Source organism: Aethalodelphis obliquidens, unplaced genomic scaffold (genome assembly GCF_003676395.1).
Source record: "Aethalodelphis obliquidens isolate GAN/ISIS:26980383/991018 unplaced genomic scaffold, ASM367639v1 scaffold10, whole genome shotgun sequence".
Taxonomy (NCBI): Eukaryota; Metazoa; Chordata; class Mammalia; order Artiodactyla; family Delphinidae; genus Aethalodelphis; species Aethalodelphis obliquidens.
In genome coordinates, this window is record NW_020837954.1 from 40,306,384 (window position 1) to 40,330,932 (window position 24,549).

General features: G+C 41.1%; 2 protein-coding genes across 12 annotated transcripts in view; both read left to right on the plus strand.

Moving 5' to 3' along the window:
- The window catches only part of GPHN (gephyrin), a 626,342-nt gene extending 622,629 nt beyond the window's left edge, over nucleotides 1-3,713 (plus strand). For 5 of the 11 annotated variants that reach the window (XM_027111532.1, XM_027111539.1, XM_027111540.1 and 2 more), the window contains 2 exons: nucleotides 1,484-1,580; nucleotides 2,694-3,713. In XM_027111532.1, the coding sequence (XP_026967333.1) occupies nucleotides 1,484-1,580; nucleotides 2,694-2,827 (231 nt within the window). In that variant the 3' untranslated portion in view covers nucleotides 2,828-3,713. The remainder of the gene's footprint in view (nucleotides 1-1,483; nucleotides 1,581-2,693) is intronic. The other 6 variants (XM_027111533.1, XM_027111534.1, XM_027111543.1 and 3 more) reach the window with 2 other exon arrangements.
- Nucleotides 3,714-12,144: 8,431 nt separating this feature from the next.
- Nucleotides 12,145-24,549, plus strand: part of GARIN2 (golgi associated RAB2 interactor family member 2) — a 29,960-nt gene continuing 17,555 nt past the window's right edge. The window contains exons 1-4 of the mRNA XM_027111545.1: nucleotides 12,145-12,269; nucleotides 16,896-16,984; nucleotides 20,783-20,958; nucleotides 23,952-24,151. Coding sequence (XP_026967346.1) covers nucleotides 20,800-20,958; nucleotides 23,952-24,151 — 359 coding nt within the window. The 5' untranslated portion in view covers nucleotides 12,145-12,269; nucleotides 16,896-16,984; nucleotides 20,783-20,799. The remainder of the gene's footprint in view (nucleotides 12,270-16,895; nucleotides 16,985-20,782; nucleotides 20,959-23,951; nucleotides 24,152-24,549) is intronic.

Here is a 24,549-nt window from a genome sequence, read left to right on the forward strand (position 1 = left end):
ATCTCTAAAATATACAAATACCTCATGCAACTCAATATCAAAAAAACAAACAACTCAATCAAAAAATAGGCAGAGGAGTTAAATAGACATTTCTCCAATGAAGACATATAGATGGCCAGGGGGCACATGAAAAGATGCTCAATATCACTCATTATTAGAGAAGCGCAAATCAAAACTATAATGAGATAGTCAGAATGGCCATCATCAAAAAATCTACCAACAATAACTGCTGGAGAGGGTGTGGAGAAAAGGGAACCCTCCTACACTGTTGGTGGGAATGTAAACTGGTACAGCTACTACGGAGAACTGTATGGAGATTCCCTAAAAAACTGAAAATAGAGCTACCATATGATCCAGCAATCCCACTCCTGGGCATATATCCAGAGAAAACCATAATTTGAAAAGATATATGCACCACAGTGTTCATTTCAGCACTATTTGCAATAGCCAAGACATGGAAGCAACCTAAATGTCCATCAACAGAAGAATGGATAAAGAAGATGTGGTACATATATACAATGGAATATTACTCAGCCATAAATAAGAATGAAATCATGCCATTTGCAGCAACATGGATGGACCTAGAGATCGTCATACTGAGTGAAGTAAGTCAGACAAAGACAAATATCATAGGATATCACTTATATGTGGAATCTTAAAAAAGGGTACAAATGAACTTATCTACAAAACAGAAATAGAGTTACAGATATAGAAAACAAACTTAGGGTTACCTGGGGGTAAGGGGGGAGGTGAGGAAGGATAAATTGGAAGATTGAGATTGACCTATACACACTATTGTAAAATAGATAACTAATAAGGACCTACTCTATAGCACAGGGAACTCTACTCAGTACTCTGTAATGGCCTATATGGGAAAAGAATCTAAAAAAGAGTGGATACATGTATATGTATACCTGATTCACTTTACTGTACACCTAAAACCAATACAACATTGTCAATCAACTATACTCCAACAAAAATTTTAAAAAGAAAATCTCCCTTTCATATTAAAGATAAGTGTATGAATGAGTAGCTGAATTAGCACCTCAGTAAATCTTTACTGGATGGATGGATGGATGGATGGATGGATGGACGGACAGTTGGATGACACACCGATAAATGGATGTTGAGCTTGTATGTTTGTGTAGGTCTACCTCCTTTATTTTCAATGTTAAAACATCTGCTTTGATTTCTTAATTCATAGGTCAGAGGTAAAATTAGAATTCAAGAATAGACTTTATATTTTTCATCTGCCCTTTTTCCTACTGCGGGTACCAACTTCTTAGCCTTCTTTTCTCTTTTCACCAGAGCAACGCAACCTCTGGACTTCCTGTATTAAGAACATAAGGTGGCAGTGGTGGAGACAGCAGAATGCCAAGATATTTCCGTGGCCATTGAACTCTTTGCACAACTGCCACCACCCTGTAGTTTTAAGAGATGATCAGGTGATCAAGTTTGTTTTCTTTTCCTCGTTTTTCTGTAGTTATCATGTGATGTAAAACTGGATCCTCGCCCAGAATACCATCGGTGTATACTGACTTGGCATCACCAAGAACCACTACCTTGGGCACAGAGTACAGGTTAGTCATTCACACCTGCAGGTATCTCTATACACCCATCCTGTTAAAACACAAATTTATGTATAACCTCCTTCCTTGAGTATACCTAATTTTGTAATTATTGTACATTTTCCCTTTTGAAAGATTAGATGTTAACTTATTCCTAAAACAGTGTAGCATAACAGGACAAGAGTAAAAAAAAAAATAAAGATTTTGTTATTCCATGGAGCCATATTTTCTAGATAAACATTTGAAATACAAATCTAAAATTACAGAAGATTTTTATCTGTTTGTTCAACCAGTAAGTTCTGAGCATAACTTTGATGGTAGGAAAAGGAGGGGACTGGGCTATGCCACCCATCAGTGTGAGATTAAAGCCCAATTAGAGTGTGATTCTCTGTAGCCTTTACTATACACTAGATATTGGTAAGATTTAAGGACTGAGAAATCAACGTTGATAATTCAGAGTTCTGAAGTTACCTGCTGTAGACTTTAAACTTTTATCCCCAACTTCTCTAGTCATATTTTACCCGACTTTTGATGGGATTCCAGAAAAAATTAAACAAAGGTCCTATCAAGTGCAAACATCAGCTAGCACAGTGAGTAGGTCTCTGATGGGCTTTGCCATCAGACTTGCATTCAAATTGGCCACCAACTAATTAGTAGGACCCTAGGCAAGTTATCTAACCTCTTTTGAGTCGTTGAGAATTAAATAAGGTAGCTGAGTAAAAGGTCTACCACCTTGTCTGGTACTTAGTAAATACTAGAGAAATGGTAGCCACTGCTGTTATTATCATTATTGTTTTAATAGGGTTTAAAAGCCTGTCTTTTCAGACACACGTCACATTTTAGCCTGAATTGAGAAATTCTATGGTATTTTCCACAATGCTGTAAAATTTTGGTTTTGTTCTTTTAAGCAATAATTTGTAATGTTTATTTTTAAAGTTCAGTGAGAAGGTAGTAGGATACAGTAGCAAGGCCACCTGAAAAAGGTACTGGGAAGTCTGATCATCTCTCTTCCTCTTGAAGACCTGTGTTTCTGTTCATCAGTTTTTATTCTGAAAAGGACTGCAAGGGCTGCGCATGCATACACCATGACGCTGATGCTGCTGTAATGAGAGTATTTCCTCCTAGGTAATCAGATGAGCAGCCGTCTGATGAGCATGCGCAGCGCCAATGGATTATTGATGCTTCCTCCAAAGACAGAGCAGTACGTGGAGCTCCACAAGGGCGAGGTGGTGGACGTCATGGTCATCGGACGGCTATGATGGTCACCAGCGGGAGAAAGCTTTGATGCATGTCTACATACCATTGACTGTATCCTGTAATATGCAACGGCACAGCTAGTTTTTCTGATTTGGATAAAAGTTGATCTGTATGGTCAACATCTTGAACTATATTTCAAAAGAATTTAAATACCTTTTAAAGAAAAAAACACCTAAAAATAAATCTTAACAGACAACTCTATTCTGATTATATCAAAGCAAATTTTTCGTTTCTTGCAAATTGCTTTGTGTGTTCAATGCTAGGTCTGATAGCGATAGCTTTTAGTAGACAGCAGTAGGTGCCTGCAGAACTTGTGTTTTTCTCATCTTTAAAATACAACTACTTATGCTCTTAAATCAAGGCTGTCTGCTTATTTATACTAGCGTAGGCAACACTTGGATTTCCCTTCTTAGTATGCTTCATAACCGCTTTACAGAGAGCTTTTGCTTGTTCTTTATCATGTATCTCGTGTTTATGTGCACAGTGCCAAACAAAGAGTGACTGGGTGGTGGCCCTGCCCTGCCTCAAGGAGAACCATCCCCGCAGAGCGTTCGGGGGTGGGGGGGCCTCACATCCCAGTAGCCTCATGGCACAGTACTCTTGGGCAGTAACTGGATACCTTTTATTTGAACAAACAAACTGGGGGGAAAAAATGCTTCCTTAAGTGCTGACAGCCTTTTTAACCAATACATTTAAAATTGTACAGAATAAAAAATAAAATCAAAGACTGATCTTGTACAGATATTAGTGTTACCAGCATTCATGTGGAAATCAAGAGCAAAGAAAAAACAATGTTAAACAACTCTGTACCATAACATTTTCTGTAATGATACTGAAACTTAATGAATAAAAAAAATCCTCGATCATTATTTAAAATCCAGTGTGTGTTGGCCTTGTTAATAAAAAAAGAGAAGATTGTTATGCCATTCTGTTGGGGTTCTGCCTGGATAAAAGGAATAGTTAAGATGGCTTAGCAAGGTTAAGTGGTATAAAGGAGATTTTTAAAAATATAGAGTAATCTATATTTTACTGTAGCATTGTGCAAATACAGATTAGAAAGTAGGAGAGAACCTGTAGTTGGTCTGGTCTTTCCAGTCATAGCTGGAGAATAGCAAGCAAATTTAGAGGAAAGATAGTTGATAATTTAGAAAAAAACTACATTTTTATTTCAGATGTCATAAAAACAAATTTCAAACATCTACAGTTCCTTGGAATAGAGGGGGAAAATAAGTAATGAACCATAAAATTGCAGATGAGTACCTGGACATTTTTTTTATCATGTTTGGAAGTGAAAAATGGCAAAAATCTGTACTGACTATAGAAAATACAGTTGAAATATATGCTATCCACAATGACTTCTTTAATAAAAACTTCGGGGCACTTTCCAAACAGTGGTAACGGGGCACATTAAATATGCTATAGAGTACTTAGTAAAGCAAACAACAAAAATTAGCCCACTAGTAGACAAGGTGCCAAATGATGGTAATGAAAAAAGCCAATTTGTAAACAATAAATATTTGATACTTATACTTGATATTTCCAAAGTTGAAAATAAAATGTTCTACATTTTAAATTTAGTTTATATGTTCAATTAAAGAAGATAAGGTTAATTAATAGAGGTCAAATGAAAGCTCATGCAAGGAGTTCTTTACCTACATTCATCCAAGAAATATTTATTAAGCATATACTGTGTGCTTGAGTACAAGGTACATCATGCTATACTATTTACAAGAATGAACAGGGATAATTGCTAACATTACAGTCCATCAAGGAAGATTAAAAAAACATGTGCAAGTAAGCATAATATTTGATATGTTTGATATTTGATAATAACATGGTAGAATGTGTAAAATGTGATAAATGCTGTAATTCAGATTTAAAGAGTTGGAGGAGTTCCAATGAGAACCTTCTACAAGGTAAGATTTCAAGGGGTAAGAAATTTTAGTGGGTCTTGAAGTCAAGGTAGAATTTTAAAGGTGATAATGCAGGAAGAAGGGTATTCTAGAAACAGAATGTACAATTAATAATAATTGTTATTTTTATTATAGAATTTAAGATCCACAAGGGCAATGATTTTTGTTTGTTTTGTTTACTGATATTATCCCCAAATCCTTAGAGTTCCTGGCATATGTGCATATGGATAGGCAAAAGTAAATATTTGTTCCATGAAACATTATACAGAGCTTACCAGGCACTTTTCTAAGCACTTTTCATATGTTTAATTTTCACAACAACCCTGTAAGTGTTATTATTCCTATTATAGATGAGGAAACTGAGGCACAGAGAGGTTAAGAAACTTGTCCAGGGTGACACAGCTAATAAAAGGAGGAGCCAGGAAGCAAACTTAACAATCTGGCTTCAGAGTCCATATTCCCAAACACTAAGCCATAGAAACAGAAAACTGATATATTTGTAAGACCAAAAAAGTACATGTTTGAGGCCCAAACTATGAACTTCTTGAATACCAGGGTAAGGAGTCTAGATTTATTCTAGAGACAATTAAACCATTAGAGATTCTTGATGAGGAAAGTATTAGGATCATTTTTTGGGAAAAAAAAATGCTCTGGCAGCATTGAATAGGATAGACTGGATTGGGGAAAAACTGAAGAGAGACACCAAATAAGAAGTGATCATTATTGTGCAGGTGAGGGGTGATGATAGCCTTAACCATAATGTTAGAGGGGTAATGGTGATAGGAAAGTCATGACATCTGAGTGTGCCTCTGGACCTAAAAAATGGAAAGAATTTTATGACTGATTACAAGTGTTGGAAAGGAAGTTAGACGAATAAGAGATGATTCAAAGTCTTTAGTCTTGGCTGACTGAGAACATATTCAACAAGAAACAAAAAAAAGAAAGTCAGAAACATGGATTTTGTGGAGGAGCTGGTAAGTTTGGTCATGTGTTTGAGATGTCAGAGGGGCCCTAAGGTAGCCATGTCCTGTTGGCATTTGAAAGTATAGGTTAGGAGTTCACAGAAGAGATACTGGCTGAATATAACCTTGGGGATCCTTCACATGAAGATAGTATTTGAAACATAAGCGTAGATAGGAAAGATTATTAAGGAAGGACTTGCCAAGAAAAGAGGACAGAGCCTTGGGAAGCACCTTATTTTGGAGTGTTGGAGGAAAAAGCCATGGATGTAATGAAAGGAAGAGCAGTTTGTAGAAGAGGAAAAACAGGGAACTGCAGTGTCCCAGAACAAGGGAGGGGAGTTTCAAGAAGGAAAGATAATCAACTGTCAAAAATAAATGTCAAGAAGAATGAGGGCTCAAAAGAATGTATTGATCAGGCAATCATTTGTGAGCTGCAAGAGTGCAATTTCAATAATGGGTTGAAGGCAAAAGCCAGATAGCAAAATAGAAACCGTGACTATGAAATATTTGGAACTTGGGCATGAGGAAAGAAAGATAGACACAGGATGGTAGCTTGAACCAATTACAAGATGAAGAAAAGATATTTGTTTGAAAAACAATAGTAGTGGGCATATTAAAAATTTGAGAGTAAGGTTCCAGATGGGGAAAGGAGAAGAGGAAGGAAGGGCTGGATTAAAGGACACTGATGGCCCAGTTAGGCTGGAGAAGAAAAGGAACATTTTTCTTTCTGAATTAGAAAAGGAAAAAAATATATATGAACACATTTGAGGTAGATTCAAGGGAAATTTAATTTAAAACTTAAGGGTCAATAAAATGGTTCTACTTGGTACAGTGAAAGTCAACGTCATATAATCTATTTGCATTATTTGACCAAAATTATTTTAAAATTATGTATGTATGATGTATTATAATTCTTTGTCTTAGTAGTTGATATTTAAATTAAAGATTATAAGGTGTTTTTAGATTCTTGCTTATAGCTGTGTGGAAGTTAAGCAGTTCCTTTTTTTCATGTTTGTTTGTTTCTTCTTATGATTATACAAGCAGTACATACCTATCCACCAAAGTCTACAGCAAGACTGCCACCCCCACTAAATTGACAGGCTCCCTGCCCAGACACCCAGCCCCTTCTCTAGGTCACAAAGAAGTGCTTGACCCTCTTCTGTCAAGGACCCACCTTTCTGCCCAAGCCCTATACTCTGCTCTATCTAACCTGTAGTGTCACGTCTCCCTGCTTACATGCTTTCCCATCAGCTTTATACATCCTTAAAATTCTCCTATGTCCTAAAAACAAAAATGAAAACCTCCCTTAGCCCCCTGCCTACCCATAGCAATTACCCAGTCTTTCTTGTTCCCTTCAGAGCTTGACTTTCAGAAAGAATTGTGTATATTTATCTATGTAGTTTCCATTTCTGGGGTTCTTCATTCTTTGGTGTGGATCCACATTTCCATCTGGTATCATTTTTCTGTTGCCTGAAGGAGTTCCTTTAAAATTGTTGTGTGGGTCTGCTGGTGATATATTCTTTCAGCTTTTGCATGTCTGAAAAAGTATTTGTTTTGCTTTTGTTTTTGAGAGAGATTTTTGCTGGGTATAAAACTCCAGGTTTATAGTGTTTTCCTTTGGTTACTTTAAAGATGCCCCTCTTCTCGCTTGCATTGTTTCCAATGAGAAATCTGCTGTCATCCTTATCTTTGTTCCTCTGTACATAGCATATATGTTTTCTCTGGCTGCTCTTAAGACTTTTTTCTTTGTCGTTGTTTTTGATCAGTTTGATTATGATGTGTATTGGTGCAGTTTATTGAGGTTGAGGTTTATTGAACTTCTTGGATCTATGGATTTATCATTTTCATCAAGTTTGTAAAGTTTTCAGTTATTTCTTTAAATACTTTTTCTGTTTGCCCCACTCTCTTCTCTCTTTCAGATACTCCAATTATCTGCACATGAGGGCACTTGAAATTGTCCCACAGTTCACAGATGCTCTTAATTTGGGGGGGACTCTTTTTCTATTGTGTGTTTCATTTTGTATGGGCTCTATTGCTATGCTTTAAGTTCACTACTCTTTTCTTCTGCAATGTCTAATCTACCATTAATCCTATCGAGTGCAATTCTCATCTTAGACATTGTAGTTTTTATTTTATTGAAGTATAGTTGACTTACAATATTGCATTAGTTTCAGGTGTACAGCATAGTGAATCAGGTGTGGGTTTTTGCAGATTATATTTCATTATAGGTTATTACAAGATATTGAATATAATTCCCTGTGCTATGGTAATTCCTTGTAAGCAGTTCCTTTTTAACCTGCTTTCTTGGTTCTGTGCTTTGGTTGTTTCAAATCATGTAACACACAATGAAAAAAAGAATATAAGCAGATTACATATACCAAGTAAATGCTATTAAGTGATGTTGCATGTTACAGCAAGTGGATTCTTTGGATGGCTTTTGTTTTTTCAATTATTTGCTAACCAAAAAAACTTTGTGGATCTAACCCATAACCAACTCTTGATCTTCATGAAACCCTAATAGGTAAGTCATTATCATTCCTAATTATAGAAAGTAGGGATTTATGTACATACAGAATTCAAAGCAAATAAATTATGTATCTTATTATCCCAATGATGATGGGTGGATCTATGTTAAATAATACATTGTATTCTAACAGGCTTATAAGAAGTGTTGAGCTCAACTGTCTATAACAGAGTTACATCATTATAGAGTTCATTTATAACTTGGCCTAGAACCAAGAGGTTAAAAAGTTGCTCAATTCTGGCCATTTTGTATGGTCAGTTAGCAATATGTCTCCTGTAGTCTTTTGTAATAATTCAATAATTTATTTAACAAGCATATATTAAGTTCCTACAGTATGCAAGGCTCCATGCTAGGCTCTGAGGATACAGTGATGAATGAGACCAAGACTCATATCCAAGAGGAGACAGATTATGAGAAAGCAAAAAAAAAAATTTTTTTTGAAATACAGATTATGAAAAGTCTATGAAGAAAATCCTATTATAGTTAGAGAGTAACTGGATGGAGCCCTAAATCATATTCAGTCGTGTAAGATCCAGCCATTAAGAAAGGCAGAAATTACACTAAGAGACTTTAGCGTAACAATAAGTTAAATCTGTGTTGGAGATCTGGAAAAGCACAAAAGAAACATGGAAATGTCAGAGATAATAACTATAGGAAGCGGATACCACAAAAAACTAGGGCTGGGAGAAGGGAGGAAGAGGTTAGAATTATCAGAATCTGTAAGCTCAGAGGTTAGACCTCTTGGAGCTAGGACTCAACCCTCCAAGGAAAGGGCACTGCCCAGATGCTAATTCTGAGAGTGAGGGGGAAAAAAGGCTAGAACAAGTTGCCATTACCAGGGTGACAGAGAGAATCAAGAAGCAATCAGGAACGAACACAAGTCCCTTCTTCGCTCCCTCTGCTTGCTGAGTTCCCTATAGTCTAATGCAGCCTATTGTTCAACCTAACAGGAAGCCAGCTGGCAAAAAAAAAAAAAAAAATGTCGTTAGCTGAGTTCCAGCCCCAGCACCACAATGTAAAATGCAGTGGTGGATTTAGAGCTGAGAGACAATCACTTGTCCGGGGATTGAGGAAAGGGTTCTCTAAACAGGTGACATTTGAAGTCAGATCAGAAGAATGAAAATAAGCCCCGCATGTTAAGAACTGAGAGAAGAGCATTTCAGACAGAGGAAAGGACTTAAAGAATACAACACCAGAAAGGAGACAAGCATGATGAGGGAGAGGGGAGGGTTCTGAGATACAGCTGGAGAGAACTGAAGCCAGGATGCAGCCAGATCACGCTCACACATGTATAGGCTCTTGGGTGTATACTGAACACACACACACACACACACACACACACACACACACCCCCCTATGATATATGTCAAATAGCCTAAGAGCATGGGAAGCCACTGAAGGTTAAGAAAAAAGCCTCTTATTTACTAAACACCTATTGAATACAAGGCACCATGCTAGACAAGGGCTCCTGCAAACAAGGAACTCATCCTTCCTGCCTCCTACACCTGTTCCTCTGCCTGTGTTTTGTTTCTTGGTTAATGGCACCACCATTTACCCAGTTTCCCAAACCAGAAACCTCTGAGTCACTCTTTCTTCTCACTTCCCACATCCAGTTAGTCACCAAGTTCTGTCAACTCTACTAATAGTTCCTAAATTAACCCTCTCTTTTCTAGTCCCACTGCTACCATCTTAATCCGTATGCCTCCAGAATTGCCCTCCCTGAGTCTGTCCTTCACACTGTTACCAAAGTGATCAATGCAGAGCATAAATCTCTCTGTGCTAAAACTCCTCATTAGAAAACTGCTGCAACAAATTAAGTCCAAGCCCCCAGTTAGGTTCTTTAAAGTCCTCTGTGATCTAGCCCCTCCCTCGTCCACCTTCACTTTCCCCCCTCACTTAACAGCAGACCATTTGCAGTTACCCCTTCAAAGCATGTCATTTTATGCCTCAATGCCTTTGCTCAGGCTGGCTAATCTTCCAAGATTAACCTTGGACATTAACTCCTCCAGGAACCCTTCCCTTAATCCCCAAACTGGACTTAGTGCCTCTTATCTGTGCTTCCACGTATCTCTGCATCCCACTGAAATTATCTGCTTACATCACCCCTCCTCCACTTGATGGCAGAGACTGTTCACCTCTGTAGCCCCAGGAAATAGTAGGTACTCATTGCTAAACTGACCAACAGAATTGACCTTGTATAGCACTCACCAGGGAGCCAGAGACAGAACCTGGCATAAAAACTTCATACCATGCTTAGGACATGCAGTAGAGAGGACCCCATGCAGGCATGAGCAAGTTGGCACATCTCATGAGGAACAAGGACAGAAGGTTAATTGGTCATGGACCTCATTTCAACAAAGTGCCTCAGACTCAGAACTATGACATCATCTCCACGTAAAGTTATAAGTATGGTTTAATACGCTGTGCACGTTAAAAAGCATTAATATTTTAAAGGTAAATATTTAAAATATACCATGTTTTTTATTTCCCTCTTTTGGTATTTCTTCACTTTTTAAGATACCAGTAGCCTCGAAAAAAATAGAAGTGAGAAACGAAGAGTTTCATCAAGACATCAGAATTAGTAACACCAACATGGAAGAGATGAATCAGGTTTATGCAGAAATGTACCCTGGTCCTGAGTCAGGAAGCACAGAAAATGGCAAGTGATCACACAACAAATATGCTGAATGAAGAAAGAACCAATGGTACTCATACAACTAGAGGAAGAATTTGTCCATCCGAAAGAGGGCATTCAGGATAAAAGACGGGAAAGGGAGTGTCTGAGGCAAAAATAAAAGGAAACCCTTTGATCCTGCACATGTACAGACTGCCCTTGCCTGCAGGCTGAGCCAGTTATACGTGGAGAGTTATCACCAGAGCTTGATGCCAGTAAACACTCCATTTATGCATCCAGCCCTCAACACTGCTTCTGGGAAAACTGCCTGATACACATCCTATGGGAGTGGATGCTGTGGTCTCCCTGACCCCAACACATGGTCCCACATGGAAGTTACCATTCTTAAGGAAATAGGAACCCTATCATCCACTCAAAAACTCAGATGATATTTATTCTGAGAGACTGAATATCCTCTGGGCTCTGTCCAAAGCAAGTGTGTGAATCTAGAATATGGTGACCCAAATGAAGTTAATTCACTAAGGTCATGCCCCCCAGGCCTAAGTGGTGAGTTTGCATCCCCTGGTGCCCTTCCATCCTCAAGAGCAGGGGAGGGAGTGGCTAGACAGGTGGGCATCTGCAGCACTGGACCACAACACAAAGGTGAAGAAGGACAATCTGACAGGGAAGCCACAGAGAAAAGCAAAGACAAATAACCTAATCATGTATCTTCAAGAGAGAGGAGAACTTCAGAGAGAGAATACCATGCAGTTCTTTACATTCATTCATTCACCCAACAATTACTGAGTGCCTACTACAGCATGTGTCAGAATATACTAGAAACTGGAGGTATGAAGACAAAGAGGCCTCTGCCCTCTAAGAATCCTACCTTCTTTAGAAGTTTTTCTTCATAGAAGCACAAAGCGGCTTAAATATGTTTAAGTCTCTGAAAATTGGGATGTTGGTAGATTGAATGATAAATTATCACTTGAATGATAAATGATAGTGTTTTCAACTTTCTCAGTATGATATCTTTTCCATGGTGATCCTATGACTAAATTGGCTTTTCCTCTCCAGGGAAGCCTCTGAAAACCTCACGTGGCAACCAGAACTACTGCTCCTGAGCTGTGCAGCTCCACAGGAATGCTAGCAACACCTAACCCCAGGGTTAGGGGCTGACCTTCAGGGCTGCTGCTTCCCAGGTTCTTCTCTTACTTCAGAGACTATGTCAGCACATTATGATGCAGGAGCCTTAGAACAATGCCCAGGGAAGTCTGGCCTCCTGTGCTTCTTTTACTAAGTGGTAAGTTGCCTGTCCAGTAGACTGAAAATACCTGCCAAAGAAATGTGAAAAGAGTTGGAAATGTGCTAGTTGGAGACTTCTAGTAGACATCCAGGAGATCTCCAGATCTGTTTCATCCTCACCTCTATGTAAGTGACTGTCTGCCTACTGCAACTTTGGTGTGAATCTGAGAGAGAAGGAAAGGATAGTTCGATGAATTCTCATAATTCGAGGGCAAAATGTCTATTCTTTCTCCACCTTCCCCTTTTCCTTAAAGTTTCATTTCCTTCTAGTTTCAACCAGAGCAAGCAAGAAATCTCAGAGACTTAACACCTGGTTACTGAATTTCTTTTTCTTAAAAAGAGTTTCATTGAGAGTTTCTTTGAAAACAAGTTTTCTGATGATTTTTACATTTTGATTTTTCAAACTTTCTTCCATAAGTGACTGAATTGAATGAATTTGTGGAAATATGGTCATTTTAAATTATTCAAATGAGAGAGAAGATCTAGAACACAGGGCTTTTCTGTTCAAAGCTAAAAGGTTAACTGGGGCCCCATTGTCAGAAGAGAGGGAGGCCACAACAGTTATATCTTCTCTAAGGTTCAACCAGAATTGCAACCTATGACTGTGATGGACCAATACTAAAAATGTGTTTACTGCTGTGTTAAGAATCTTAGAAAAAAACTAAGTAAATGCTATGCTTCAAAGTGCTACAAAGAACTAACCTCCAAGCTCCAAGTATCACAGAGACCAGTTCTAATGAGTGGCAGGTAAACCCCATCATTCAAGAGCTTTCACGTCATTATGGAAATAACACAACAAAAGAAAAAAAGAGAAACTATGTGGTAGGTATATGGGTGTTCACTATAGAATTTTTTCAGCTTTGTTATAGCTTTGAAAATGTTTTATCATAAAATATCAGTGTGGGGAAAGACTACATGAAAGTGGTATTATTTTCAGGGCATTTATAGACACCCTCTCTGATTTCAGTGGTCAGAAAAGCCAATGAAAACACTTGCACGCTAGCTCCCAGACTTTCACTCTCTCCCCTTCCCAATTTCCATTAAAACTCAAGCTGTTGAGGAGGACCTTCAAGATGGCGGAGGAGTGAGATGTGGAGATCACCTTCCTCCCCACAAACGCATCAGAAATACATCTACATGTGGAACAACTCCTACAGAACACCCACTGAACGCTGGCAGAAGACCTCAGACTTCCCAAAAGCCATGTGGCAGACAGGGTCTTGGTGCTCTGGCCCCGTGTCAGGCCTGTGCCGCTGAGGTGGGAGAGCCAAGTTCAGGACATTGAACCACCAGAGACCTCCCGGCTCCACATAGTATCAAATGGCGAAAGCTCTCCCAGAGATCTCCATCTCAATGCTAGGACCCAGCTCCACTCAACGACCAGCAAGCTACAGTGCTGGACACCCCATGCCAATCAACTAGCAAGACAGGAACACAACCCCACCCATTAGCAGAGAGGCTGCCTAAAATCATAATAAGGTCACAGACACCCCAAAACACACCACTGGATGCGGTCCTGCCCACCAGAAAGACGAGATCCAGCCTTATCCAACAGAAGACAGGCACTAGTCCCCTCCACCAGGAAGCCTATACAACCGACTGAACCAACCTTAGCTACTGGGGGCAGACACCAGAAACAATGGGAACTACAAACCTGCAGCCTGAGAAAAGGAGGCCCCAATCACAGTAAGTTAAGCAAAATGTCAGGCTGCCCTTCTGTGATCTCCCCACAAGAAAGCACAGCAGAGCACAGGAGACTCATCAGAGGGAGAACCTTGAATCATCCACTGCCCTTTAACAGAAAACTATTTCCCAAACATCGGTTGAACCATTGCGTGCAGTTCGTTTTGGCACATCTTACAAGAGACTGTGATGTTCCAAATAGGTCCACACCATGATTGGTAACTGCTGTTTTTTAAAATATCTAATGTCATGGGAAAATATTAGTATATATTATATTATATAGCTAAAGCAATTTGTAAAACTGGAAAGATATGAGATATATATGGATATATATATATATATACCAAAACTTTAATACTATCTCCAGTTTTTAAGAGTGGTCCTAGTAAATAGTTAACAGCTGACCCTGCTTTTGGACCACTGACAAAACACGTGTGCACTGCCACACAGTTGGTTTCACAGAACGATTCGTATGCCGTAAGAGCAGTGCTATCTTGATTAATTGACCAGCATAACTGAAGAGGTTAGGGGTGGAGGCTTTGGTATACAGAGAGATAATCTCAAATCACAGTTACAACAAAACTAGTTAAAATTCAGCACACATTTACCATCCATACACATAATTCAAAAGTATTGAAGTATTTCCAGAACAAATATTTAGCAACAAACAATAAAAAGCATCAAACCAGAGAAGATAAAATATATGGTTACATTCTTTGTTCCTTAGCTGACGCCTACCTTTGTTCCGGGGTTCAAAGGGGACAAGAGGGGCCAGGCCTGGTCTTGGCTACCAATCCCCTGGAGCCCTTCCTTCTCCTCATTCTCTCCTCCCTCTCTGTGGCCTTGGATCCACAGCTACACCTGCTCCCCTGGGAGATCATCCTCTCTCTGGAGGAACTGTTCTCAGATCCAGGAATTCTGGAAGCCACATAAATGACTGTGCTGCGAAAGGGCCACAGGGCACATACAGAGTAGCATGTGTTTGTGAACAGTAGACATACCCTCCAATATGTGGATGTTGTCACTTTGTTAAGTGATTTTTTTCCCCAAAAATGTGTACTCTATCATCCACTTGTGGATGAGCAAGAGTCGACTACTGTGTTTTATCAAATCTGAGATCCATCAATTATAAGATACATCATTATACTATGGACCACTGAGAAAGAAAAAAAATGCAGCTAATTATGTGACTCAATGCTTTCTTACTACTTGGGATTCTTCCACACAATATTTATCTGTCACTCTCTGTGCCCTCATCCTCTGTGCATTTCTTAGAGGAGTGCTCCACTCTGGTCTCTTGGACCTTCTTCCAAGCCTCTGATGTGCATTCTGCAAGTTTTATACAGAAACTTTCTCAATCTTACAAGAAGGTGTCAACAAAAGATTTTCAGGTACCCATTGGGAACACATTTTAAATGGCAATTAAATGCAACGCATGCAGTACAACCAATGTACATAATTTAATGTGAACAACCATGACTAAGTCCATGCAGGTACAGCCAAATGACAACCACCATGCAATTGTCCCTGCCAGTGGAGAGTGATCACAAGGCACACTCCATTTCACAGTTTTTAAGCTGAGGAAATTCCTTCATTCCTTAGAATGAAGGAAACTTGGGAAATATGAAACTAACAGTGATCAAGAAGGAACCCAGCCCGGCAAACACTGAGGAGATTATACTTTTGGACACAGGGTCAAGTGTGGTGGACCAGCACAAGCAGCTACAGGTGCTCACTGTGCAATAGCCATGCTATTCAGTGTTTTTTATACATTGGTGCATCCAGTGGTCCCAACACTGAGTTGAGTCGGGTGTTGTTTTTTTTTTAATTTCATTTTTTAATATTTATTTATTTATTTATGGCTGCGTTGTGTCTTCATTGCTGAGCGCAGGCTTTCTCTAGTTGCGGCAAGCGGGGGCTACTCTTCATTGAGGTGTGCGGGCTTCTCATTGCGGTGGCTTCTCTTGTTGCGGAGCAAGGGCTCTAGGTGCACGGGCTTCAATAGTTGTGGCGCACGGACTTAGTTGCTCCGCGGCATGTGGGATCTTCCCGGACCAGGGATCGTACCCGTGTCCCCTGCATTGGCAGGCAGATTCTTAACCCCTGTGTCACCAGGGAAGTCCCGAGTTGGGTGGTTTTATCCTCATTTTATAGATGAGGAAATTGAGCTCAGGGCTATTAAATAACATGCCAGGGTCACCAAGTAGCAGGTGACAGAGCCCAAATATGAACCTGGATGTGTCTGACTCCAGATTCCTTATATCCCCACCACACCAGTTTCCATACTGGCCTTACAGCACTTGAGTTCTGAGAGCAATTATAGTTGTAGTTCACCTGGTCCCAGGTATTCCTGAAGGGGTTATTTCAGAATTTTATGGAGAGGAAAAAGGAGTGTCTATGGTGTCTGCAATCACAATACGGTGTGAGAACTACATACTTGTGACAAAATAGTATGAGCATATGTAAGTGTACACATGTACACAACTAGCAGTTGGGATGGTAGAGAGTTGAATAGAGTGTTGTGGCTCTTTATAGGAAGACAATAACCCAGGCTCCTTACGACCCTCCATGGCACAACGGTTATTTGAGTCCATATTACTAGCTTTGTCACATTATAGAATATCCTCATGACTATAGGAGCCCAGGATTTCACTTATTTGACAGTTTCAGGCCAGCTATGGGCTACAGACTCATGACTGTCTGATTCCAGTCACCAAAAACCGTGATTGGCACCATCGCCAACAGCTCAGCTCAAATACAGACAGCAACCTTCTGACTACTAGTGTAATTAGAGGAACTCTTTTTTTTCTTTTTTTAATTTTAGCATGGGCAAAAGCCTTTATTTATTTATTTTAATTTTTTTTTTTTTTTTTTGGCCACTCAGTTCCCTGACCAGGGATCGAACCCATGCCCCCTGCAGCAAAAGCACGGAGTCATAGCCACTGGACTGCCAGGGAAGTCCCTAGAGGAGCTCCTTTTAAGGCATGGTCCTCATGTAGTAAATGAAAGTAAGGATTAGTATTTTCTTCCTTTGTACACTTTATTTTCCATTTCTTGTCTCCTTCACAGAAGACTTCATCATTAAAAGGAGGAAGCCCAAAATGAAGTGAGTTAAAAACTTTGTCTCTGAGAGGACTGTGGCTTGATCCTGAGTTGAGGTAAGAGGTGATGGTGCGTATGGCTGGCGGGGTGTGGGGGGACCACGTAGAGCTACACTGTCACATGCGCCCTCACCCTTGCTCTCTCTCTCCCTTCGCTTTCTACTTACTCCACTTTCCAGGCTTTCTCTTTCTCCTTTCCTCTTCTGGGAATGACGCTGTACCAAAGACACTGCTTACAGGGATCAGCTCTTCTAGACCTCAAGCAGGTACACGTGAACTGATAGTAGAGAGTCTGGGCTGATAGGGACAAAAGCGTAACAATCACAGCTGTTCTGGGAAGTGAAGGGTGAATAGTTGCTGTGATATTGCTGGTAACCCTGAACCAAAAGGCGGCCGACCTTTGCTTTCCTTCCTCCGTCATACCTTGCTCTCATCTAAAACTGCACCTTTCTTGTGATTTCTTGTCAGATTCTAGGAGATCCCCGTATATTTAGGCCCCAAAGAATCCAGTTGATGTTTTCAGCACTTGCTGTGTCCTCTGATTCTCTAAGGCAGCTTCATTGTTTCTCAGCCACTCAGCGATGATAAAATAAATGCCTTGTCCTGCTGGATGTCACGGAGGAGAGAAAACCTAGATGGCAATGGGCCATTATGTGCCTTTTTCCTACCATCCTGTCACTGTTAGGATTCTCTCATTGCTATTGCAAAGCTCTCTCCTTGGAATCCTGAAGTGGCTAAATACAGCCTTTTGCACTGATGGCCAAACACTCAGAACTCATCCATCTCCCCTCCTCCATCCTCTCGTCTATACCAGCAGTCCCCAACCTTTTTGGCACCAGGGACCGGTTTCATGGAAGACAATTTTTCCATGGACCGGGGGTGGGGGACGTTTTCAGGATGATTCAAGCATATTACATTTATTGTGCACTTTATTTCTATTATTCTTACATTGTAATATATAATGAAATAATTATACAACTCACCACTGCCACTGATCTGACAGGAGGCGGAGCTCAGGCAGTAATGCGAGTAATGGGGAACGTCTGCAAATACAGATGAAGCTTCGCTTGCTCGCCAGCCACTCACCTCCTGCTGCACGGCCTGGTTCCTAACAGGCCACAGACTGGTACCAGTCCATGGCCCGGGAGTTGGGGACCCCTGGTTTATACCTTCTTTTCCTTCCTCTTTCCTTGTATTATTATTCCCATTAAAATTTTTAAACAATCACAAACAGAAATATTGCAAGTACAATAGAAAGACTTTTTTTTTCCTGAAGCTTTTGAGAGTAATTTGCCAAGTTGTTGCCCTATTATCCCTAAATACAATCAAGGGCATTCTCCTACACAGCCAAAATACAACCATCAAAACCAGGACAGGGGTTTCTCTGGTGGCACAGTGGTTGGGAGTCCGCCTGCCGATGCAGGAGACGCGGGTTCGTGCCCCGGTCTGGGAAGATCCCACATGCCGCGGAGCGGCTGGGCCCGTGAGCCATGGCCTCTGGGCCTGCGCGTCCGGAGCCTGTGCTTCGCAAGGGGAGAGGCCACAACAGTGAGAGGCCTGTGTACCTCAAAAAAACAAAAAGAAACTAACAAAAACCAGGACAGGAGCATTGCCTATTACCACCACCTAATCCCGAGACCCCACTCAGCGTTTGCCAGTTGTCCCAGTAATGGCCTGCACGGCCAATGGATCCAGTTCAGAATCACTGTCATGTCTCTTTAGCCCCCTTCAGTCTGGAACAGCTCTATACTCTTTCTTTGACTTTCGTTAGTTTGACATTTTTTAAGATCACAGGCCAGTTATTTTGTAGAATGTCCCTCAATTTGGATCTGTCTGATGTTTCCTAATAATTGGATTCAGGTCATGCATCTTGGGAGGAATATCACAGAATGATGTGTGCATCTCGTTGCATCTTATAAGGTGGTACATCATTTTGGTTTTTCCCATTACTGATAGTGTTCACTCATCACTTCACTGAGACGGTGTCTGCCCGGCTTCTTCACTGTACAGTTATTTTTTCCCCTTGATGATAAATATGTTGGTGAGAGGTACTTTGAACTAAATATTCTGTTCCTCATCGAAATTTTAATTTACATAGAGTCTCATGGTCTCCTATTTTATTAGATCAATTCCCCTGCATGAACATATTACCCATCTCTGCCACCGTCCTCTCTCCCTCTCGGACCCCCTCCTCAGGCTGCTTGGCCCTGGTTTCTTACAATGGGCTGCACCCCTTCTCCTGGTAATAGATGCCCTCTTGCCTCCCTTGTGTCCTGAGCTGTGGCTCCTCACTCCCCTCATTACAGAGTCCTGCCTCCCTTTGTCCCAGCTAATGGATTTAGGACTAAATTATTCAGGAAGGGAAGAGAATAGGAAGAAGGGGAAGGCACCTTCTGTTGTCTCTGGTTCACCCTCCTTTTCCTTTTTCCCATACGTCCTGACCTATCCTGACCCCTCGCACCCTTGCCAATTCTCACATCCATCTTTCCAAGCACTCAGGGCAGGACTGAACCTTAGGCCATGGCATAAGCTCCTCTAGTCAGACTATGAGGTTCTGATTCCTGGTGTGGGGACTTATAAGGTGTGACCTCGGGTAAGTTACTTTCCCTCTGCAAGCCTCATGATGTATAAAATAAGCATCTTAAAAATGCTAGTTCATAGTGCTTTTAGAATCAAATGAGACAGTGCATGTAAAGCTATTATTGCCTGCCACAAAGCAAGAACTAAATATATTTTGTTGGTTATTATTTTCCATCCTCTCTGTTTCAGCTGATTGTTGTTGTTTTATCTCTTTCTCTTTTTTTCCTGAATGATCTGTCTCATTCTTTTTACATTTTGGCTCCTCTGGACTATTTCACTTTCTCTTGAATTATTTCACTTTCCCTATGTTCATGTGTAAGATGCACTGGAGGGGGGCATTGTGTTGTCACCAGCAGAAGGTCTGATGAGAATTCCCAGGGTCACACGCTCATGGGATAGCAGGCAGCAGTGGCCTCTGTGTCCCAGGCCCTGGCTGGGACAGAGATGGGGCATGTTCACTGCTACTCTCTAGCTTGGCCAGGGAAAGGAAAAGAAGGATCTCTGAGAAAGGACTGAGGTGGAAATAAACATTCAGAACTTACTGCTTTCCTCTAACGGGCATGGAGTTTGTGAAGAAGGAAGAGTGACCTTTTGAAGGTTTGAACAGAATTGCATTCTAGGACCTGTTCCTTTCTTGGAACTCTGTGATTTCTGGTAGATGAAAGGTGAAATCCAATGATGTAGAGCCATTGGTGTCTACTGAAGCAGTTTCTGGAGAGAGAGCCAGAGCGACAGCAGGAGATGTACAGCTGTCAGTGACTAGATAGATACCCACTGTTCACTAAGCCTCGGTAGTGGGTGAATGGTCAGGAAGAGATGGTCTCAGGTTAGTATGGTATACCCTACTTACAGAAAAGGACTTTAGGCCCATGCATGCTGGGAAGGATAGAGGTACCATTAATTAGGAAGGTGGAAAATAATGGTTTGGGGAGGGGGGATGCTGAGAGGCCTCCCCTAACCACCCTAACTAATTTCTGTTGCCAGTCCCACACCCCAGACACTTTTTATCACATGGATCTGATCCAGAGTCTTTGTAGCCCTTATCATCCAACATCTTCTTGCTTACTCGCTGTTTCCCCAGAGACTGTAACCTGCGTGAGGGCAGGCATCTTATTGGTCTTATTCACATGGATCTCCAGTGCCCATCACAGTCCCTGGAATGTCGTAGATGTTGATAAAATTTGTTGAATTAGTGGAAAAGTGAGGCGATTTAATTATTATATTAGATTTTCTCTGTCTCTGTTCACTGTATTTCCATTTCTTCAACTTTCTGAGGTTTATACATAAGCACAATGAAGAAGAATGACAGCAAGTCTACTACGAGTATTGACGAGCAAGATGACATCTGTGTCCCAGGCTCCAAGGATCCAGGAGAGCTTCAAAATATGTTGGATGAAGGAGAGTATGCCCCTTTTGTATCTCCTCCCATATTAGAGAGCAGTTTTATCCAGGTAAATAATAATTGAGCCCTGAATTAAGTTCTAATAACTTTGGTAATTAATTTTCTCAAAGACAACAGAAAAGGTTGGAAAAATTGTTTTAATGTGGCAAGGGAATGTGTGATACAATTAAAGGAACAGTTTGGGAACTTCAAACAACCTAAAATAATTATGATGTAAAAGGAAAATTCATTTCAAATTTTCCCAACAAACTCTTACCTAGAAATTCTGTCCCAAGTCTACTGAAATTTTCATTCTATCATCATCTCCCCAAAACTACACAAAGAGATTATAGTCATTTTTAGAATATTCTGCCACAGGAAAGCACTCAGATAACTCCTTAACTTAGGAGACATTTTAAAGAATAACATCTATGACACAACTAGGGATTAAAATGCATTTTGGTTCTTAGTTCTGAAGGTAAAATATAATTGTCAAATTGTGCCAGGGAGAAAAGTTTCCTTCTCCTAAAAATGTACCTACATGATGAATGAAACTACACTTCAATGCATTTGAGAGCAGTTCTAACTTTCCGCTAAACATTCAACATTAAATTATTCAGACAGGGGCTTCCCTGACGGTCCAGTGGTTAAGACTCTGTGCTTCCACTGCAGTGGGGTGCAGGTTCGATCACTGGTTGGGGAAGTTCCGCATGCTGTGAGGTATGGCCAAAGGGAAAAAAAAAAAAAACTCAGACAAAGAAACAGGGAAATGGGTTCAATGGTGTGGGCCATACCCTTAAACTTCCTGAAAATGTCACAACCAAGTCTAACGTGAAACACGCCCATTTAAGCAGCTCCTCGGCTGATTCTACAAAGGAGTGACAGGAACGACAACATACACACATTCTCTGCACTGACGGGAGACCTCCTCACTTCCAGACACCATAGGAGGGAGGTGATGCCTCAAAGAACACTAATGTTTAAGTCATGCCCCAGAAAGCATGTGATGCCGCGATTTGATGTTCTTTACCTTCTGTGCGCTTCTTTCCTACTAATAATCTTTTTATTTTATTTTTCACACTTCTGCACCTTTTTCAAATAACCATTTGCAAGCTCTAATGAACACTGGGAGAGGCAGTCAGCATTCTATAAATCAGACATGGCCCCATGTCTTAACTGGGTATGTTATTCCCTTTAACACACACAACCTCTTGTGGTCGGTATGTCTTTGGCAGCAAGTTATCAAGGTTCCTGACTCAACTGTGAGCGAAAAAGAACAATTATCTCAAGTAGAGTGAAAGAACCACAGGACACCAACTCACTCTTGGGAGTCATCAGGGACCCGGGTTGTCTCTTTTTGTTGTCACCCTCGAATTCACTCCCTTCGTGATATCACATGCAAACAGGACATGACAGCTGCCAGCAACGGAAGGGATGTGTCTCATCCTTGAACTGTCTGTGAGGGCTGAGAACCCTTTCCCAGAGCCTCCAGGAGGCCCCCAGCAGTGTCTCATTGGCCAGGGCCTGCTGAGAGCAATCACTGGCCAGGGGATGGAATGGATCACCATGACCAGTTTAGGTGGATCAGGATTTAGCTCCTCAGCTGGGGCAGCATCCCTGAGGGGTGGATACTGGACAAAACCAGAATTCCATTAATCCGATGAATAGGAGCATGGCTTTGGGTAGGTAATCAATAGTGTAGGCTACAATCTCTTTCTAAATATATTTGCTTTTAAGTCATTTATGTTTTTGAAGCAGTTAATGTACAGCTGAGAAACCAAGTGTTTCCCCTCTCTGGCTTCCTTCACATCCCTGTCTACCCACTTTCCAGTCTCCTCCTCTTCCAACTGGCAGAGATTCTCAGCCAGTCTATGTCCCACATTGTTCAGGTCTCAGCTAGAGGTCCCTTCCTCAGGGGAGGATTTTCTGACCCTATGGTGAGGGTGTGCTGCAGCTGTCCGATTGGTAAGTGTTCAGGAAGTTTACAAGTCAGTTGTTAAACACAGCCATCGTTAAGAATTAAATTATATAAACTTATAAATAAAACTATTCAGGGGCTTCCCTGGTGGCGCAGTGGTTGAGAGTCCGCCTGCTGATGCAGGGGACGCGGGTTCGTGTCCCAGTCCGGGAAGATCCCACATGCCACGGAGCAGCTAGGCCCGTAAGCCATGGCTGCTGAGCCTGCGCATCCAGAGCCTGTGCTCCGCAACAGGAGAGGCCACAAGAGTGAGAGGCCTGCGTACCGCAAAAAAAAATAAAAATAAAACTATTCAAAACAAAGGCAACAAGGGATTTCCCTGGTGGTCCAGTGGGTAAGACTCTGCACTCCCAATGCAGGGGGCCTGGGTTTGAACCCTCGTCGGGGAACTAGATCCCGCATGCATGCCACAACTAAGAGTCTGCATGCTGAAACTAAGAAGTCCACATGCTGTGACTAAGAGCCCACATGCCGCAACTAAGACCTGGTACAGCGGAAATAAATAAATAAGTAAATGTTTTTTTTAAAGTACCCCCCCCAAAAAAACCCAAAGGGAACAAATACTCAAAACTCATCATTCCTATTATATTACTACATTTTACTATTATCTTGAGGTTATGGATACAAGTTTGACTTCTGGGAGAATCAATTGGTTGTATGGATTTAACATAAAGAGTATGGTATATCATTGTCTGTAAATTGTGTGCTACTCATCTTTTATACCAGTGAAATTGATAATAAACTTATGAGTATCTCCCGAGAGACAGTGGTTACACACTTATCAGCACACCATTCCCTTCCTCCTCCCAAGTTACGTTTTCTGTGATGTGCTCCACAGCACAGCACCCTGAACTTAGTAACACTTACAACAACACTTAGTGACATACTTGTTTAATGTTCGTCTTCCCCAGCGGACCCCACAGGTCAGAGACTGTGTCTGTCTGTTTTCTGTGATATCTCTAAGAATTCACTTGAACAAAGGCATCATGGTTCATTTCTCCTTTATTCCTACACTGCTTGGGTAAACGAGGTTGTCAGGGCCACACACTTTAACAGAAAACTCCTCTTCCTGTTCTCTGCCTCAGGTCAACAGGAGAGGTGAATCCATTTACCTTCATAACCGAGCCAACTGGGTGACTGTAGGCATCTGCTCTTCCAGTCCCACCCTCAAGACCCCCAACGTGATGCTGTTGGCACATCTGACACCCGCCGCCCAGAAAGATTCAGAACCCCTTTTTAAAAGTCTTCTGACATCTCCTTCTCCGGAGAATCTGGTGCTCACCAGGTGAGTTACAAAGAGAAGAGGTTAAAGACCTCTCAGAAAACATGCTTTACCCCTGAGGAGCTGAGAATAGAAACACAGATGACAAGTGGTCCAAGGGAGCATCTCACTTGTGCTCCCTGCTGCAGATGAGAGAGTCACATCCTTAAAGTCTGGGGAGATAGTTTGACAACCTGGAAGTCAAACAGGCCATTCACTTTTCAAAACTTAAACCTAAGTAACAGGAACTGAAGGCTCATAATAAAATGCCTCTCTAGAACATTCCCCCAACCCTATCCCAACTTCCATCAGAATTAGCTCTGGTCTTGTCTCAAGCCACCAACTTGCTGTAGGATCCACAGCAAATCACTAACTTCTCTCAGTCTCAACCTTGCAGGATTAACTAAATGGGACAACTTCTC